This window comes from Prionailurus viverrinus, chromosome D2 (assembly GCF_022837055.1).
Source record: "Prionailurus viverrinus isolate Anna chromosome D2, UM_Priviv_1.0, whole genome shotgun sequence".
NCBI lineage: Eukaryota > Metazoa > Chordata > Mammalia > Carnivora > Felidae > Prionailurus > Prionailurus viverrinus.
The window spans coordinates 25,757,133-25,778,393 of NC_062571.1; the positions used below are offsets into that span (position 1 = coordinate 25,757,133).

At 37.3% G+C, this 21,261-nt stretch overlaps 1 protein-coding gene across 1 annotated transcript in view; it reads left to right on the forward strand.

The window, feature by feature from the left end:
- Positions 1–19,637, forward strand: part of REEP3 (receptor accessory protein 3) — a 101,719-nt gene extending 82,082 nt beyond the window's left edge. Inside the window, exons 6-8 of the mRNA XM_047826351.1 lie at positions 6,313–6,460; positions 14,739–14,884; positions 15,973–19,637. Of these exons, the coding sequence (XP_047682307.1) occupies positions 6,313–6,460; positions 14,739–14,884; positions 15,973–16,029 (351 nt within the window). The 3' untranslated portion in view covers positions 16,030–19,637. The remainder of the gene's footprint in view (positions 1–6,312; positions 6,461–14,738; positions 14,885–15,972) is intronic.
- Positions 19,638–21,261: the final 1,624 nt, after the last annotated feature.

Below are 21,261 nucleotides of genomic sequence, written 5' to 3' on the forward strand. Positions count from 1 at the left end.
AAAAGTACCATTATAACGTCATATTAACCATCTCTGACTTTTCTCTGGCAGCCTTTTCTTAGCAAACTCTTTAGCAAATATTATTTTAAAAAATCAATTATCACAGAAATTAGAGCCTTCCAGGTAAAATTGCTAAAAGCTAATAAACTTTAAATGATGATGATGATTAGGTCCAAATCCTGACATCTTGCTGTCTGCCTTAATGACTTTCTGTTTGTGAAAGGATTTGAGGATATTCACAGGCTTAGTATCATCCATTTAAAAAGAGAGCATTTGTGCAGACAATGGAAAGAAGGGTCAAACTATTTTCCCTACAATCTAGGGAAGCAGAATGTTATAATGAATATTTAATTCACGAATAGTCTGGTTATCTGCATTTTCTAGCCCTGGTTCTGCCCTAATTAGTCATGAGATTTGGGGCAGATCATCTACACTGATCTAAGTTTTAATTTTCTTACCTATAAAACAAAGAGGTGATACCTGACTTCTGAAACCTCTTCTAGTTCCAAAACAGTAGTTGGTTGTCTCACTGGGAGAAGATTTTGCCCCCAAAGGAACATTTGGCAATGTCTGGAGACATTTGGGGTTGTCACAACTGGGGTTGTCACAACTTGTGTCTAGGGGGTAGAAGTCAGGAATGCTGCTTAATATCCTGTGATCCAGCCCCAAATTATCCAGCCCCAAAACAGCAGCAGTGCTGAGACTGAGAAAGCCTGCTCTAAAGGTACAATGAGTCAGAAAAAAGGGAAAGGACATATAAATATGTATAGATAGTTTGGTGTGGGCTACAAATAATATACTTCCTTTTTTATGTTTTTGTCTGTTACAGATGTTCTTTGATAAATATATATAGATATACATATATAATCTTTAATGTTTATTTTTGAGAGAGAGGGACCACAAGTGGGGGAGGAGCAGAGAGAGGGGGAGACCCAGAATCCAAAGCACACTCCAGGCTTTGAGCTGTCAGCACAGAGCCCAACGCCAGGCTTGAACCCATGAACTGTGAGATCATGACCCCAACCGAAGCTGGATGCTTAACTGACTGAGCCACCCAGGCGGCCCTTTATTGCTTTAATCTTAAAACCACTAAAATTTATTATTCACTTAACAGGAATGCAATCAATTCCATTCTAGGCTTAATCAGATTAATTCTCGAATGCCCTTAGAAGAAAAGGATATTTCGCTAAAAACTTGGAAGTAACCTTGTCTGCATTTTAATGTAGTATGTCAGAGATCAACAAGAAATAGAGCTTATTCATTATTGAACAGTATAGTAAAAATTATTCTGTAAAAGCTTGCTTGTAAGATTACAAAGATTGTTTTTAAATTCTTAAAAAAATAAGAGAGTAAGTTGAAGTTTTTATATAAAACCTAATAAGCTCAGTAAATTCTTATTTAACACAAAATATAATCATTTTAACAGTGTTTAACCAGGAAATGAAGTATTTAAACAAAAGCAGAATAAAAAAAAAAGTAAATAAATAATAAAAAAACAAAGAATTGTTTGGGAGTAGCAAAGTTGGAATTAGTCATACATACAGGGTCCCCTTTTACCACTTCTCAGCTGAAGAATATTTCCCAGAGGATGAACATGTTAGATCTGAACCCAGGACCCCAACCCAGTCAGCCCCTTATAAGTGTTCTCATTTTAATTAATTTATTTATTTTGAGAGTAAGAAAGAGAGAGAGAGAGAGTGTGTGCATGTGTGGGTGGGGCAGAGAGAGAAAGGGAGAGAGAGAGAATCCTTAGTAGGCTCCTCACTGTCAGCACAGAGCCCCATGCAGGACTCAGGGAGATCTTGACCTGAGCTGAAACCATGAGTCAGGCAACCAAGGGACTCAGCCCCCCCAGGTGCCCCGCATTCTCATTTTAAACGGATGTTCCGGGCCCATTCAAATTCAAACCCTGAGAACTTTGAGTCACCCAAAGGGTTTAGGAACACTGCTGCTGGTGATGATCATTTTTAATGTAAACTATTCTGCAAAAGTGTTCTTAATTATTTTGATTTTTGTGTTCTCATCGTAATCTTTCTGTTCCTTTCTCTTCGATTTTTAGGATCAATTTTAACACAAGCAGTGTAGATGCAATTCTGTAGAGAATAGGACCTAAAATCTGAGATATTGACTTCCTTTGTGGATGGTAACTCCCTTCCTCCTTATTGACTAATGACTAAGACTACTGTTTCCACACATCTTTTGCTCCGCAAACTAGAACGTTTCTTCATTTTTCTTATACTTATTGCTTAATACAGTGTAAACCAAATGGAAGAAAATAAAGCATTATTAATTTAAACAAAACCTCAGTACTTTTAGCATTGTTATTGACAAGCAACTATAAAACCTACTTGTTCCCTCAAAATAGAAAACAGTGTTTCTCTTAATGATGGGAGTAAGGGAGTGGATATAGGGAAGATGAGCAGGAAATAGATCAGAAATTCTTACAGTACACACAATACAATTAAAACTTCACCATGAAACTAGAAAATGTTCATTCATTTGGAGAGTTGTAGCCAGGCATTGGAGGAAATTAAAAGAAACCAGGATCTCATCCAGTTTATAATAAATAGTATTCAAATCTAAGACAACAAACAAATAAAAACTTCACTATACCATCTATTTATGACTAATTTTTTAATATTAAAGAAATTGTTGAGAAAAAGAATAAAATCGCCCATCCCATCTGCCTAAACATCATACAGTTTCTATTTTTGCGTATTTTTGCTGCCTCATTAAACCATACTACTTGTAACTTGTAGTTGTACTTGTACAACTACATACTTGTAACTATATTATGGATGTGATTTAGAATTCAGAGGTCAGGGGGAGGGATTTCCACTTAACATTTTATTATGAACATAATTTCTTTGTTAGTAGACTTTTTTGTGCTGAAGATATTAAAATTGGAGGGAATAGGCCTGCCTCTAAATGTGAATATTTTAAAATTACACTTCTTTAAAGTGATCACATTGGATATTTATAATTTATGTCATGTTTCTGAAGTTCACAATACAGCATTCTCTCTTCACACATTAGTTCTATTCTGAGCCCCTGAGAACATATATAGTGGAAAACCCAGTTTTTTGAGGTGATAATGACTTTTGAAGTGTTGGGAGTCCTCAGAAAGCGTGTACAGCCCCCTTTTGCTTTTCCCTACAGTACTTGGCCTTCCTTTAAGTCTTGAGGACATTGATAATACCTGGGGCTACAGATTTGGTTACTTAAGAACTCCATTAAAATTCAGGCTGTAAATAGCTCATCCAGATACCTCAGGGTCGGTCATTGCTCACCTTTAATCTAAACCCCGCAGCAAACCCCTGGCGGATGGTGTAGTCGACCAGTGTGAATACCCACGACCACACCTGGAGTTCACTGCCCAACATCTCTTATCCAGGCCAGTGGGTACATTAAAACCCACTGCTGTCTATGGAGAACTCTCTAGCCATCAAGAGCAATGAAAAAGAAGAGGCATAAAAAGAATATTTAGTTTACTTATTACATGCTCACCGTCGGTACCATACCAGTATGCCAGGAGAATGCAAGAAGCCTAAAATTAGTTTCTGAAATTCCTCCTCTGAAGACAGGATATACACAGCACAGCAATAGAACTAACAATAATGTGTGAGTTCATTTGTGAGGCATGCTCTAACTAATTTATTGATTATACTCGTTAAAGATACCAAAGTTTGTAGATGATATCATGTTAGATTGATTCAGTGGCAGTTTGACTTACTTGCATTCTGAGATGTTCTTTCTTGAGGGAGAGGGTTTGGATGGTTACAGCCAGTCTTGGAAAGCACCTGAGTCAGATAGAGGGTGTCCTAGATGTGTATACCAGTTACCATCTGTTTGGCAGTAGGTAGAAAGCCAAGAATTGCTGTGAGGGGGCACAGAAATACAAAGGTGGGGTAGAGAAAATGATAGTTGTGAGCAAACAAAAGGGTCTGTTTCAGATGTGCACTGGTCATTTCCTTTTAGTGTGTCTCTGATGTCTTCTTTCACGTGTCTTTAAAGGGACATCTGATAAAGAGGAAGAAAGTACAATGGATTAAACCATAACAAGAGTATTTACTTATTTATTTATTATATTTCAAGTTTTTATTTAAATTTTAGCTAGTTAACATACAGTGTAATATTAGTTTCAAGAGTAGAATTTAGTGATTCATCACTTACATATGACACCCAGTGGTCAACACAGCAAGTGTTCTCCTTAATGCCCATCCCCCATATAGCCCATCCCCTGCCCACCTCCCTCCGGCAACCCTCAGTTTGTTCTCTGTTGTTAAGAGTGTGTTTCATGGTTTGCCTCCTTCTCTGTGGTTTTTTTTTTTTTTCCTTTCCCCTATGTTCATCATCTGTTGTGTTTCTTAAATTCCACATAAGAGGGAAATCATACAGTTTTTTCTTTCTCTGACTGACTTATTTCACTTAACATAATACACTCTAATTCACTCCACATTGTTGTGAATGGCAAGATTTTGTTCTTTCTGATTGCTGAGTAATATTCCATTGTACATATATACCACATCTTCTTTATCTATTTGTCAGTTGATGGACATATGGCATGACAAGAATGGAAAGATATATGGGACCCAATTATTTTTATTGAGGATGCAGACCCTTTAATTTAATCATTTCTTTTCACAATGTAAAAAATATAGTAGAAATACAAAGTCCAAGTGGGGTATAGGAATGGCCTTTGGTTTTGACATAATATGAATATGATATGAAGTAGAGTAGTTGAGTGAAGATCTTTTTTCAGTGTAAAATATAGTAATGTCCAAATGTTTATAGTGCCTCAGCCTTTGAAATCTGGAAATTTAGAGATGGACCATTATGGATGAGTTTCTACAGTAACATCATAACTAGAGGCCATCATAAATTCGCATGTGTGAGAAGAAATAATAGGAGTAAAAAAACCTTTAAAAGAATATTTTTAAAGCAGGTATAAATGAGTCATCTGTATGCTATGCAAATTTTCAAAGTGGGTAAATTTAGAAATTATTTTTTCTCTTTATATTTGGGAAAGAAATGTAATTAGGTCTGTAAAGTTCAGAAGGGTCTCTTTCAGAGCCATGCACTGATGAAAATCACTGAACTGTCTATAGTGATGGAAATGTTCTGTATCTGCTCTATCCAATACAGTAGCCTCTAGTCACATGTGGCTAGTGAGCATTTGAAATGTGCAAGTAAGAAACTACATTTTAAGTTTATTTAATTTTACTTAATTTAAATGAAGTACCCACATGTGCCCATTGTCTATCATATTGTTAAGGCTTTAAAATGATTTGAAGTCAAATTGCATAGTAGTACATACACCTTGCCAGATAGTGAATTCATTAACTAAATATCATTTTGCATCCAAGATTCTTTGACTTTTAATTTTTTTTACTTTGTTCTAAGTAGAACCATTACCACTGCTGACTTAGCTTATCTTTAAAACAGTATGTCTTTTACTTTAAAAAGTTATTCTAAATCATAAACCCCAAAGTGCCAGTTTTAGGCAAGAGCAAAATAATGAATGCTGTCTACTCTGAGGGTAAGCTTATCATACATTTTTTTACATTTAAAATAAATTACAAAACTGAAATGTTTGGGAGTGCAATGTACTGATGTCTACAACTTACTTTGAAATGCATTTTAAAAATGAATTGATGGAGGCACCTGGGTGGCTCAGTTGGTTAAGCTTCTGACTCTTGGTTTCCGCTCAGTTCACAATCTCATGGTTTCGTGAGTTCAAGCCCCACGTCAGGCTCTGTGCTAGCAGCTCGGATCCTGCTTAAGATTCTCTCTCTCTCTCTCTCTCTCTCTCTCTGCCATTCCCCTACTCGCTCTGTCTCTCTCAAAATAAATAAACTTTAAAAAAATGGATTGAGGGGCTCCTGGGTGGCTCAGTCAGTTAAGCATCCAACTTCAGCCCTGATCATGATCTCACGGTCCATGAGTTCGAGCCCCACGTCGGGCTCTGTGCTGACAGCTCAGAGCCTGGAGCCTGTTTGGGATCCTGTGTCTCCCTCTCTCTCTGCCCTCCACCACTCACACTCTGTTTCTGTCTCTCTCAAAAATAAACATTAAAAAAAATGTTTTTTAATGGATTTATGGATAGATTGATAGTAGATATGTGATAAAATACAGGAAAATGTAAACAATATATGGGTGTTCACTCTGCCAATTCTTTCAACTTTTCTGAAAGTTTCATAATAAAATCAATAAAGCTTCATGATAAAGTGTTGGGAGGAATTTAAATGTAAGCATACTAAGTATTTTAAAGTGTACTTTTTTCCTCGAATCTCTCACTTCTCTGTTAAATAGAGCCAAGGAGCAATAACAGAACGTTTACGAAGTTTTAGTATGCACGATCTAACAGCTATCCAAGGGGATGAGCCTGTGGGACAAAGATCATACCAATCTCTACAAGAAGCAAAAAAGAAAAGTAAATCAGTCTCCGGTGAATCAGCAGGTGTGTTTGTTTGTTTTAATATATTTTCCTTTCACGATTAGAATTTTGAGTCCAGGTAGGTACTAAAATAATACATGGTAACTATCTGAATTTGAGCAGAGGGAAATTTACTTTTAAGCTTATGTTGCAAATTTACGCTTAACTGTAGTTCTCGTTCTCTAAATTTTCTCTGAATAAAGTTGGTGCTTGCCTTTTGTTGACTCCAGAGATAATCCAACTAAGAGAGTAACAGTAGCCTCTTGTGTTGCCATGAATTTTTAGAAACCTTGAGTGTGATTATTACCACCTCCCTGCCACCAGCACCAGTTCTGACTTGTGATCAGTGCTCTTTCTACTCAAGTCATGTGGTGACATCTGAGTGTTATAGTTAAACACTCTTTATTGTAAATGCTATGAACAAATAAGGATATTGACTCACAAGATAAAAAGTTTTAAGTGGGTGACAAAGGGTGACTCAGTTTGTAAATAGGATTACTACAATGGAAAATATGTTGAAATTCCATAGTCTAGTTCAAGAACTAACTTGTAGGTATTTCTAATATAAATTATGAGCATGGCATAGTTGATATGTTCTAAAACTTTGATAAAGCATTCTGATCTTAGAAATATACACATAAATAAAAAGACATACCTCCTTAGTTATTTTGTCACATATAAGAAAATTGTAGTTCAAGGCTCAGATGAAAATTAAGATCATTATGACATTTCTTATTAATATATTATTAACTCCTTAAGGTACAAGGCTTTTTGGGGTGTGTGTGTGTGTGTGTGTGTTTAGGTAGTTTTCTTTTGAGGGAGGTTAAAAATCACCCTTTACATTGAAACCAATTTGAGAAATAAAACAACCGTCCCTTCTTACAGACAAAAAATAGTGAACTTTTTCTGAGTTCTCCGTAGAATGAATAACTTTACCAAGTTGGTGGCTGTTACCTAAAAGGTAGTAATTAAGCATTAGCCATTGATTGAGGTAGTAATATTTTTAAGAATGAGAACCAGTGAACTTTGAACCATCATCCTTAATACATTAACAGTGTAAAAGTAGTTTATAATATAGGCATTTTCTTAATATACATTTAAAAATTAGATATACTGATTTTGATTGTGGAGTCTGCTGTATATATTTTGCTTGATTTGGAACAGTTATCTGACAACTTTATCAGCAGTTTATTCATAATTATACTTTAGAATTGGTTAAGAGTGATATTCTAATAGTTAAATGAAAACAAGATTACAAATATGAAAATGCGTAGCTGTTTTTGTGATATTCATCTATTAAACTTAAAATAATGGGGCTAAAATATTTTAAGGTAGTAAGATGCTATTTAGGTCTTCTGTTAGATTTTAAGCCATGAAATTAAAACAACAAGATTAGAGAAATATGAAGTAAATAATAGCAGTACAAGAAAGGAACTTATTCAGTTATTAAATTAAAATTTTAATATGCATTACTTTGCACAAGTCCTAAGTTTCCTACAGAATGGTACATACTTTGAGCCCTCTTCCCTAAGGAAAAAATTTAACAAAAACAATCTGTCTTAAAAATATTTTTTTAGAGGGCGCCTGGGTGGTTCAGTTGGTTAAGCGTCTGACTTCGGCTCAGGTCATGATCTCACGGTTCGTAGGTTCAAGCCCCGGATCAGGCTCTGTGCTGACAGCTCCAAGCCTGGAGCCTGCTTTGGATTCTGTATCTCCCTCTCTCTCTGCACCTCCCCTGCTGATGCCCTGTCTCTCTCTCTCTCCCTCTCTCTCTCTATCAAAAATAAACATTAAAAAAATAATATTTTTTTAGGGGCTTCTGGGTGGCTCAGTCGATTAAGCATCTGACTTCAGTTCAGGTCATGATCTCACAGCTCGTGAGAGCTTGAGCCCCACATCGGACTCTGTGCTGACAGCTCAGAGCCTGGAGCCTGCTTCAGATTCTGTCTGTCTCTCTCTGCCCCTCCCCGCTCATGCTCTGTCTATCTCTCTCAAAAATCAATGAACAAACGGGGCGCCTGGGTGGCTCAGTTGGTTGAGCACCCAACTTCAGCTCAGGTCATGATCTCAGTTCGTGGGTTCTAGCCCCCCATCGGGCTCTGTGCTGACAGCTCAGAGCCTGGAGCCTGCTTCAGATTCTGTGTCTCCCTCTCTCTCTGCGCCTCCCCTGCTCATGCTCTGTCTCTCTCTGTCTCAAAAATAAGTAAAAACATTAAAAAAAAAATCAATGAACATTAAAAAAATTTCTTTTTTAAAAAGTGATAAGGTTCCAGGACAGGAAGAGTTGAAGAGAAGATAATAATAGTCTATATAAACATAAGTCCAAGATATACATGGAAATTTATCAGATGAGAATGATGGCCTTTCAGGAAGGTGGGGGAGGTGTTAGGATAATTGCTAGACTTAGAAGATGGGGTAGAAGATGAAGTTATTCCTCTATCTCAAACCTTTCATCAAAATACTTAAAAGATTAAGACTTAAATATAAGATACTAAGCTATAATATAGTAGGAAATTCCTGAGTATATATTTAAACCAGAACTAGAAGACATAAGGGAAAAACTTGAGAGGTTTTTCTATATAAAAAATATATATATAACATATAAGGGAAAAATACTCCATACCATACAAAACAAACTAGAAGAAATATTCTCATGTGATACAGGCAAAGGGTTCAGATTTTAACAATACAAAGAATTCTTTCAAGCCAATTATTGTTAATTCTACTAAAGAATACAGCATGAAAAAGACATTCAGCCTCACACACAAAGAAAGAGTAAATTAAAATAGTAATGACAGTAATTTTTCCTCACCAGATTGGCAAAAATATTTTTTTAATTAGCAGTGCTCTCTGTGTTGGTAATTATTCTAGTTATCTGTTTCTGTGTAACGAACTATAAACAGTGACCTGAAAAAGTCACAGTCATTTTTTTGCTCATGAACCTGGGGGAGACTGGGCTCAGGGAGGGAGATCTTGCTCAAGGTCTTAGGCAGCTACAAACAGCACCTGGGGCTCGAGTCAGAATCTCAAAGTCTTCTTCATTCACATGTGTGCTGTTTCAGCTGTGAAGATTCAAACAGGTGATGGCTGAAACAGTTGGGGCTTCTCTGGCCTCTCCTTCTCTACGTCTCTCTACATGGTCTCTGAGAGTGTGGGGGGCTTCTTATCTGGCAGCTAAAAGCTCACAGAGAGGGTGTTTCAACCCAAGTGGCAGAAGTCATGCAGCCTCACTTCCGCCTCATGGCAGTTTGTTGAGACTGGTACCTACGAGAGGAGGAGGGGCGCCTGGCTGGCTTAGTTGGTGGAGCGTGCAACTCTTGATCTCAGGGTCGTGAGCTTGAGCCCTGCATTGGGCAGAGAGATTACCTTAAAAAGAAAAAAGGAAAAAAGATTTAATAGAAGAGGAGAAAAGTGTCAGAATTTGCGGACATGTTTGAAAATCACCACAGCAAGCACGTTGGGAAACAAACACTCTCATACACTTTGTATGAGAGTTTAAAGTGGAATAATCCTTTTGATGACAATCTGGCAATAATTATCAAAATGTATTCCCTCTAACTCACCAAGAAACTTCTAAGACTGTGTCATAAAGAAATAATCAGACAAGTGTTCAAAGATGTAGGTACAAGAACAATTATCTCGTTGTTTATAGTAACATAATATTGGAACAAACTAAACGCCTAAAAGAAATGGTTAAGCAAAAGCATGGTTTATTAGCCACGAAAATTGATAATATCATTCTCTACTTACTGACATAAAAACATATCCAGATCGTGGGGAAATAAACAATAACAAAACAATCTGTGTGTTATAATCCAACACTGTAGAGACACAATAAATAGATGAAATGAATTAATATATGTAAGTTATTTTTCAAATGTGTATACATAGGGAAGAGTCTGGAAGGGTATTGCTAAAATGTTAACAGTGTTCAGTTCGAGTATGGGACTTCAGTGATCTTTTTTTTTTCTAATCAACCTATTTCCTAAATCAGAAAGAACAGTACTCTTTCTTTTGAAAAACAACTCAGGTACTCAATTTTTAGGTCATGAATTATTTTTTATTTCATTTACTTCCAAAATTCCTCAAGAAAAAAATAAGTTTTTCAGTGTGGTAATCACATTCACATTGCAAAGTCTCTTTACTGGTTCATGTGATTAATTTACCCCAGATGATCTGCTTGTTCACACAAGCAAACTCAAATTATTTGGAAAAGTGGGTCCATTTTGAAAACTCCTCATGGCCTGCTCTGACTGGTTTGAGGTTGGCTGGTCAAGAAAAATTCTGCTTTGATGAAGCTATTCAAATCTTCATGTTGTCACCATGGCAAAAAGAGCTCCTTCCAGATGCATTTCTGTAAGAAAATGGACTCCTTGAACATGATGTTCACATCCCTTGAAAGAACACCACGTTGTGATAAGTGGGAATGTTTTTTCTGCAAAGAAACTGCTTCTCCCATATTATTTAAAATTGGCTCAATATTCAGTTTTAGTACCAGCACATAAAGAAATAAAGCACATATTCTTTGTTTTAGGTGCTTTACATATTTACTTAATCCTTAAGATGACTATACAGGTTAAATATTTTATACTTATTTTTCAGATAATGAAACTGAGACATAAGGAGATTAAATTACCTGTCAAGATAGTCCTTGACATAGTCAATGACATAAATGAGGTATCCAAGGTTCCTAAGCTAATTCTTATTCTTTCTCTTTTTAATTTATAAAAAGGCTACACTTAGGGAGACAGTTGGGGCTGGAACTCTGAATTCAAATAATTTGAGTAGGTAGCGACCTTAGAGATGCTTTCGTCAAAGATGGCAGATGGGTGACATGCCTGCTCCCTGCTCCCGTGCCCATGGTGGCAGACATTGCTGAAGGACTGTGGCACTTTACGACACTAGTTCACAGTCCCCCTCAACATAATGTTCCCAACAGCTCAGCGGGGTCAGAGTTCACATTCACATGGAAACTTATCCATCATCTTTCATCTGTCTCACTACGTTACCATTTAAGAAAACAAAGGCCTGGTGAGCCTTGGTAGCTCAGTCAGTTAAGCGTCCAACTTCGGCTCACGTCACGGTTTCACGGCTTGTGGGTTCAAGCCCCACATCGGGCTCTGTGCTGGCAACACGGAACCTGCTCTGGAGTCTCTCTCTCCCTCTGTCTCTGCCCCTCCCCTTCTTGCTCTCTCTCTCTCTCTGTCTCCCTCTCCCCCTCTATCTTTCTCAAAAAATAAAAAAATAACATTTAAAAAAGAAAAGAAAGGCCTGGAGAGAGGCAAGATGTACTTTGGCTCTCACAGCTAGTAGGCAGTGAAGTCCTCTAAGAGGTCCAGGGTGCCTTCCAGGTCAAACTTTCTGTGATTCTACACCTATATTAATATAAGATGGGAAAACTTAAAATATACCAACTGTAACATGTGTGAGCTGTGAATACCAGGTCAGTTTGCAAAAGCATCTGTTGGTTTCCTAAAATGGTAACAGAGCTTTGGGCTGAAGCTGGCCAGACATCTACAGGACCCCGGGCAATACAGGCTCCTCAGGCTTGGGTCCCAGTCACTGCTCCTCAGGAATGTGTGTGGAACGACTCCGTCCAGCGTAGATCACTAATGTAAACTTAGCATCACCTTTGTATGGCCCCGCAGTACCCCACTAGTTTCGCTTTCCCTGGGCTTGGCAGACCTGTAAACCACTCAGCCATCTCACTTAGTGCCTACTGTGATAGGACACCCAGATTTGGGCTTCCCTTATAGTCTCAGGTCTCCCTCCTACTCTGAACACTTTTAAATCCTTGGACAACTTTGATTAACACTATTTCCAGCACTCACAGCAGAATGTTCATACATACTCGTTTCCAGGTTTTAAGTGGAATAGAAAAATGCATATTTTAGCAAAGATATTTGACTTGACTCCTCGCTCTTAGACGCATAGTTTGGTTTAATCAATTGCTAAGTTAAACTTGTCAATTTCATCTCCTTGTGGATCCCAAATCTGGCTCCTGTCTCTGTCTTTGCTCCTTGGACCCCGTCATCTCTGACCTGCCATACTGCAGTAACCTCCCTGTGTCCTGTGTCATCCACTTCATTCCCCAAAGTGCAAAAGGAATCTCTGAAAGAACCCAAGTGTAATCATATCACCCTCCGCTTAAAATGCCTCAGCCCCCCCCCCCCCCCCCCCCCGTTGCTCTCTGGTGAAGTCCAAACTCAGTAGCATGTGGTGTATTCGCTCCCCTGCCTTGTTCTCCCACTCCATCATGTGCTGGCTGTATTGAATCATGAGGCTTCCAGAAGTTAGCCACCACCTCCTACAAGAAGTCCTCTCTCACAGCCCACTTTCCCCCACCCCCAGGCTGAGTTAATTATCTTACTGTAGGCTCCCATAGCACCCACCCCATCCTTATCTTCAATTTACAGCATCTATTATAGTGCTGTCATGCCTGTTAAAGTCTGTTCCCTTCCCTTGTTGGACTAAGTTTCTTAGGGTAAAAGATGACAGTTGTGTCTTTTTCATCACTGTATCCCCATAATACAGCGCACTGCCAAACACATAGAATTTTTTGAATATTGTGAAATAATGAATCAATCCATTAACTTTCTCTGAAACCATAATTAGAAAGCTAATAAGATTTGTTACCTGAAATTGGGAAACAAAGAAAGAATAAGGTGTGTATATAATCATCTTTTGAATAAGGTTCCAATCCCATCCCATCAGAAGCATCTTCCCAGGACCACTGACCGTTCCCCTCCCCTGGCCACACTGGCCTGCTTGCAGCTCTTCTAAGCAGTCGTGTGCCCCCTGCCCTCGCTCCCGGCAAGTGCTCTCTGTTCTACCTGGAACACAATTCCTTGGACTGACGGGGGAGGAGTGGGGGGACAATTGATCTTGGCCTAAATCATGACCGATTCTATCCCCAAATCCTCCCTAATTTTTAGCCTAGTAGTCTGGCAGCATAAAATTGTGCTTGCATAATTTACATCTAAAGGTATGTCTCTTATTATGAGACAAAAAAGCTTATTAACAACTCTTCATGGTTTGCTCAGTGAGTCTCAAGTTACTCATGGCCTGGGAGAGCGGATTAATAAACGTTTGTTCAGTATCTTTTTCTTCACATGCAAGAAGTCCATCCACTGCCCCCACCTGAGCCTGGAAAAACTACTTTTTTCTCACCTGAAGATGTAGGTATTTATGCTCCTTATCTTTATTAAAGGAGAATTTGAAACTTAATGGGGCCTTGTAACCTCACCCTTGTCTTGATAACTTGCCTAGCACTCTTCTTGCCACAGACTTGGGCCCCTCTCTTGCTCCATCCAGGCAATGGTTCTCAAATGTTTCGAGCCCTGGACCCTAGGATAAGCATCACCTAGGAACTTGATAGAAATATAGATTCTCAGCCCCACCCTAGGCCTAGCAGTCTTTGTATTAGTAAGTTCTGACTCTTAGTATGTGCCTTTACTAATAAACTCTACTAAGCTTGATAACCACTGCTTCAGGAATGGGAGTGTTCCTGTCTCTGAATCTTGGGCATCAGGATGCTGTCAGACTTCCTGACAATAACCAGCCTGACTACCCGCAAGTTTGCATATTGGCCAATGACCCGTCTTTTGTCGCAACACACAGCGGCCTGTTAGCACACCCGCAGGACCTCTTGCTGACCTTCCTGATGCGGCTGTTTTCTTTGACTAACATCTGTCATCGTAGCCTGTGGTGTTTGTAATTGCTGAGGCCTGCCTGGCTGGCTTTCATCTCAGCAGCTGCAACAGTGTTGCTTTAACATCTCCATGGCCTGCCCCCCCCCACCCCCAACCTCTCTCAAAGTTCTAGCCCCTTTGGGTCTTATCTGACTCCTTACGTTCACCCTCCCTTTCCCAATCTTGACAAAAGTTTTGACACACAGTGGGAAGAAACCCTTAATTTCTAACTAAAGTCAAAGGCACAAATGACTAAATGAAACACAAAATTGCTTAGATTGTTTAGAGTTCAGGAAAAGGAGAAAGGGCAGGGAGGAGATCTGCTTATGTTCTCTGAGTTTTGGACAAAGTGTTACCTCCTCAAAAATCAATTATTTAAAATCATTCTGAAAAATGCATGGTGAAAATAGGAATAGTCAGGGGAAGAAGTGAGTTATGAGCCTCATCTAGAATAGTGCACAGGGCAATGATTGATGATAAAGGGCGGGGAGCACATTCCAGAGGAGAAAGGGAGAGGAAGGAGTAAGCAGGCAAATGCAGACCATGCATCGAAGTGTGCTCAGATGGAGCGGTGTCCTTTCCCCGAAACATGCTGGTTTTGACCTGTTTAGGTTATGGAATTCCGCTGAAAGACGGAGATGAGAAAACCGATGAAGAAGCCGAAGGGCCGTATTCAGATGATGAGATGTTAACGCACAAAGGGCTTCGAAGATCGCAAAGCATGAAATCCGTGAAAACCGTGAAAGGCCGCAAAGAGGTTAGTCCTGTACAGAGTTGTTTTCCTAATGATTGGTGTTGAAGGCATTATCATCCAGGATATTAGCGATCCATAAAGGAAGGAACCCAGTGGTACATCAGCAGTTACATTTAAAATTCTTTCTTCAGGAAGAACCTGGGTGGCTCAGTCAGTTAAGCACCTAACTCTTGGTTTCAGCTCAGGTCATGAGCTCACAGTTTGTGAGTTCAAGCCCCACGTCAGGCTCTGCTCTGGCAGTGTGGAGCCTGCTTGGGATTCTCTCTCTCTCTCTCTCTCTGCCCCTCCCCCTGCTCGCTCTATCTCTCCCTCAAAGTAAATAAATAAACTTTAAAAAAAATTATTTATTCAAGGGGTGCCTGGGTCGCTCAGTCAGTTGAGCATCAGACTCTTGATTTTGGCTCAGGTCATGATCTCACCGTTGGGTAGTTTAAGCCCCGCCTCGGGCTCTGCACTGACAGTGTAGAGCCTGCTTGGAGTCTCTGTCTCCCTGTCTCTCTGCCCCTCCCCTGCCCCTGCTGTCTCTCTCTCTCTCAACATAAATAAATAAAAAACATTTTAAAAAAAATTTTTAATTAAAAAAAATTCTTTATTCAGATCGGATATATTAGGATCTCTGGAAGTTTGCAAAATGATAAATTCCTAGTCTTCCCCTGTAAGCAGAAGATGGTATTCTTATATAGCAAATCATATGGTTGTCATGAGCACCCAGTGCCAGCCCTACGCCTAAGCAAAGAAAGCAACTGACAAAAATAACTACATAGTTTTCTTTGAACCAACCCTGTATGAGGACTAACTAGAAGTTTATCTATAATAATAGACTGTCTTTGTGTCTGGAAAGGAGGATTCCAGTGAATGGTCAGATCATTGTGAGCAATGTTCATTGACCTACCAGGTGAAGCACAAATAAGAACAGTTAATGTTTTTATAATGTTATATAAGTAGCCATGTCTTTTGAATACACACTTATAGGATAATTGATTCTTTATATTAGAAAAGCTTTAAAAAATATTACTATGATCATGAGCTATTAAGTTCTAAGTTGAAAAGTAATCATCTAATTTGTAATAATGACACATTTCTCTCTTCAGGTGCGATATGGGTCACTAAAATATAAAGTGAAGAAGAGACCACAGGTGTATTTTTAGTCATCTGCACCTCAAGATCCCAAGACAAGTTATGCTAATCCATCAGCTTTTCTTCTAACATTATCCAGGATTTACACGTTAAAATAATACTTTAAACTGTGGCGGTGATAGGGTTTATTTTCATCAATCTAAGTAGCTTTTATTTCTTTAACCATTACTTCCATGTCCTGACTACTCCAGGTAATTATGCAAAGCTTATATATATATATATATGTATATCTATATATGTATACATATGTACATATGTATATACATATGTATACATATACATATATATGTATACATATGTACATATGTATATACAATGTATACATATACATATATATGTATACATTTACATATATATGTATACATATATGTATACATTTATAGATATACATATATATCTCAGAAATAGTAGAAAATTGTGTTATCTGTTTTCAAATTCCTCAACAATATTGAGTGCCCGGGACATTAAGATGAAACACAAACCCACAGTATACTTGAAAAGAGTCTTTTTACAGTTTAAGATACATCAGCCTTTGTGGTATTGTATTGTGTTTACCTCCGTTTATGTTATATCTATCACATGAGGATAGTAATTAGATAGGCCTCTGATCAGCAGTGATAGGACAAGGGCATAATGTAAGATATAGTGTGTTTTATATATTCTTCAAATTTTTACTTTTAACATACTTGTCGGTTTTTCCACCATCAGCTGAACGTTTTCGAAACAAATATTTGAAAGCCAGGTCTCCACATAGCACTTTTATTCCTGACTAGTTTTGCACACTTGAAAATTGTTTACTTATTTACGACTGTACATTTATTTTAAGCTTTACTGACACTTTATTGTTATTGGTCATATCCTGACATGTCACATTTATGCCTCGAATTTCATCATCTCTTTTCCTGTGGGTTTCATTTGTTAAATTTGTTAGGTTCTAATAATATGAAAATATACCTAATTGCCCAACTTTAACTATTTTTAATTCTCTCCTCTATAGATAAGAAGCTGTTTTACACATCAACTAGTTTTCCATATTTAACCCTACATTGGTAGTCACACTTAGCATGTTTTTGTTAACACTGGTGACATTTTCAGCATTTAGAAGCAGTAGCTTTAAAAAAAAAAAAGTAGTAGCTTTTGTGAAACAGAGTCACGAAATTATCCAGCAGTCAGTCCATTCACAAGGTTGACCTCCTATGTGCTGCTGACTTATAAATCCGTATTGACTACATTTGAATCACTCATCTTTCTGGCTGAGATCATTTCCTGAATATAGGTGCCAATGCAAAATACAGATGTTAATCTTACATACTAGAAACTATTAGAATAGATATTAGAAAAATATATTTTAATCCAAGAGATTGTGAGTTACTAAATGTGGAGGCTTTCTTAGGTTGCACTGATAACTATGCATTAACTCTGTTAATGGTGGTGGTTTTAGTGATCACTCATCAAATTGGTACAGTTGTAACCATTCAGATAATTTACTTGACTGTTCTGTTTGTCCAAAAGAGAAAACAATGAGTGAGATGTGTGAGATCTTTGACCTTTCTACCTTTTAAGAAGTGAAACCAGCTGGCAATGTATATTCAGGACCTCCTCGGATTGTTGGCAGAGGATAGAATGTTTACTTAGGACTACCTTAGTTTAATTCATACATTTCTCTTGATACATTCTCTTAAAACATTATCTAGACTCTCTCACATTCTTGATATATGACACCAAGAAAAAATTCCCTCAACTTTGTTTCTCTGAAAGTTTAATTCTATGAGTGTCTTCATTACTTTACCGTGACTAATTTTTAGCCTTTTAGTTTTCTAAAAAGACTCATTTGTGTTCAAAATTCCTAGAAATCCTGATAATAAACTCTTGGAAGAGAGTTTTTATTTACGTTGCCTAGTCCTAGACTTACCAATGTAAATGCTACACCACGTTTCTCTTTCCAACCCAAAGGCAGCGTCATCTCGAGTTGCCTGACAAAGTCATGTAAGTGACTTTATATAAAAACATTACCTCTGGGGGCTGCTCTGTGCCACTTTGTGTTTCCTAAGACTAAAGTATTAAACCTATTCTGTAATTATAGTAAACTCATAAATACTGCTCTAAATCGGAGGGATTATTTATCCCTTTACACTCCTACAAACAAAGACAAGACCAGTCTCAAAGAGGTAATGAATGTCCTTTTTAAATCTCTCTCTCCACACAGTGTTCCCTCTGATCTATTTCTCCTGTTACATCCTTACAGGCAGTGGATGTCATTTTGCTGTTCTATTACTTCCTTTCTCTCCTTTTCTTACATTTCTGAGATTTTGCTGCTTTTCTCTTGTGTGTGTTTTAGCATGCCCTTTCCTTTGAACTTTGTATGATAAGCTCACAAATCTTAGCCTCTTTTAAAGTGGAGCAGGCCATTTTTTGTTTCTCTGCTTTTGAATCCACTGCTTTTAAAAGAAGGAACTTTATCTCTAGACCACAGTGCCTTGCTTTCCCACCACCACCATTTGGTGAATGGGCATCAGACGCTGCGCAAGCCTATTTAAGGGCGCTATTTTGGTGACTGTTGAAGTTTATGCAGAAATTGTAGCTGGTGTTTTATTATATATTTCTTCAACTTGTGCACTAATATTAACTATTTCCAGAGGTTTTGGAAGTGACAGTTGATCTATTCTTCAGTTTACCATGCTTTTTCTGGGATAAAAAAGAGCCAGAAGTATGTCTTATTGCTAAGTAATTAATTATGTAAACCCACCTAGGTCCTGCACAAGATCCCCTCCACACGAGTCACTATTCCATATATGTACGTGGATTTGACTAGAAAGTGGTTAAGTGTCAGCATTTGCTAATTATAAGTACTTGACTATACAGATTGATGGAACAAAATTATTAAAATATTTTCAGGGAACTAATCCATATGTCACCACCAAAGATTTCTACAGTGTTATAAAATATGTAAATACTCCAAATTTCTGTAAAACACTGGTTAGATAAATACATTTTATTTCATGTCTTTTTTTTTAAATAACACAGTTTGAGCTTCTGTAATACTTGAACTATTGTGTTGTTAAAAATAACCCAATGTTACCTTCTATGAAATATTAGTAATTTGTATGTTTAATTGGAACGGACTAAATTTTTATTTTGATTTTCTCGTATTGGGAAGATTAAGGAGTTAATATGTATTGACAAGCAGTTTCCTAAATGTTGTCCTGTATAGGCTGATTCATTGACAAAGCAAATTGGTGATTTTGAGGCGATCATTATTACTGTGGTAGGCAGTGTATATTTCTTAGTAAACAGCATTTACATTTACTTAAGTTTATTAAGTTTTACTGAGTAAAACTTTGTGAAAGAAAAATATGGCTTTTTCCTCTAAATGCTTAAGATTTCGTCTACTGGTAGTGTCCTACAGATTTATTGTACATTAACTTTTTAAAAATTGACCATGAATTAACATTTTCACCTCTAACACCTCTTAAATCTGTGTACTTTAATAGTTAAGAGAAAGCAGTTTTATAATTTTTTAAACTCTTTGTAAAGGCTATCTTTAGGCCTAGTCTGGGGGTAATTTTACAGATGTGTTTTTTGAAAACTTTAATATAAAATAAACTCATTTTATTAGTGACAACTTGTATTTGTGTGTGTGTATCAGAATACCTATGTTGGGTTCCATAAGTTTATAATATTTATTATTGAGTATGTATGTAGTATTTTGTGTGTGTGTATATATATATTATATATATATATATATTTATGTATGTATATAATAGATGACATATGCACACAGTAAAGATTCCAAATCACAGAACAAATTATAAAAAATCATATACATTCTGGAATGGTCACAGGATTACAAAAGAAACACTGAATTGTTAAATTGGATGTTGGAATGGGAAGATTTTTTAAAAAGTACAGAAACCCTAGCTATCAATTTGTATTGGTTAGCTGCCTCAGACATAAAATATAACACAATTCAGTTTTATGTATCCTGGAAATGTTCTGAGGTTCCATCTGTTTTAAAGTCAGACATCTGTCTGCCTCACATTTAAGCTTTAGAGAGAAATCCCATGTTTAAAAAAGTTTCTTTGTGTTACTTCATTTTGATATATAATGTGTTAAAGCATTTCCAAATGGAGTTATGTTTTCATCTTTATTAGGACGTACATCCTCGTGGTGATCCAAAGGAGTTAGAAATTTAAATAAAAATTCAAAAGAACACAATGAATATGTGAACTGTGGCATTTTTCCCATTTTATTCTCCCTTTAAATGGTTCACTCTTCTTGAGAAAGATTTATGCAATGAAAATCATGTCAGAGATTGATTGATTGTTCCCTGGAAAACATTCCTCCCTTTTACCTACCCATCAATATTCTAGCCTTGAAACACTCTCCTCATGGTCTGGTTTTGCTTTTTATAAGATAATGCTTTAAAATGAAATTTTATTATTTATTTATTTATTTGGTGTGTGAGAGAGGGAGGGAGAAAGTGCACCTAGTGGGGAAGAGGCAGAGAGAGGGAGAGGGAGGATCCTAACCAGGCTCCGTGCTGTCAGCACAGAGCACAATGTGGGGCTCAAACTCAGGAATCCTGAGATCATGACCTGAGCCAAAACCAAGAGTTGGATGCTTAACCAACTGAGCCACCCAGGTGCCCCAATTTGTTTTGTTTTTAATCCTTGATTCCCTTCTTTTCCTTACCTCTTATATCCAGTACATTAGTATTTTGATTCTGTCCAAAATATACAGGCTTACTCGTGCAGAAATTGCCAGTTTGTTTCTAGACCATTGCAGTCAAGCATGTATCACAATAAAGCAAGGCAAAGTAAATGTTTTGGTTTCCCTATGTATATAGAAGTTAGGTTTACATTTTACTGCAGTCCATTAAATGTGCAATAGCATTATGTCTAAAAATACAACGTACATACTTTATTTTTAAAATATTGCTTTAAAATGCTGATCATTAATCACTCATCACAGATCTCCATAACAAATGTAAAAGTGGAAAAGTTTGAAATATTGCAAGAATTACCAAAAGGTGACACAAAAACCCAACAAAGTGAGCAAATGAGGTTGGAAAAATGGTGCTAATAGATTGCTCAATGCAGGGTTACCACCACCTTTAATTTGTAAAAAAATGTAACATATATGCAGTTCAGTAAAGCAAAGCACAATAAAACAAGGTGTGCCTGTATCCTGAATTTGTTAAACTCCCCTCCCCTCCTACTAACCTAGTTTAAGCCATCATCATC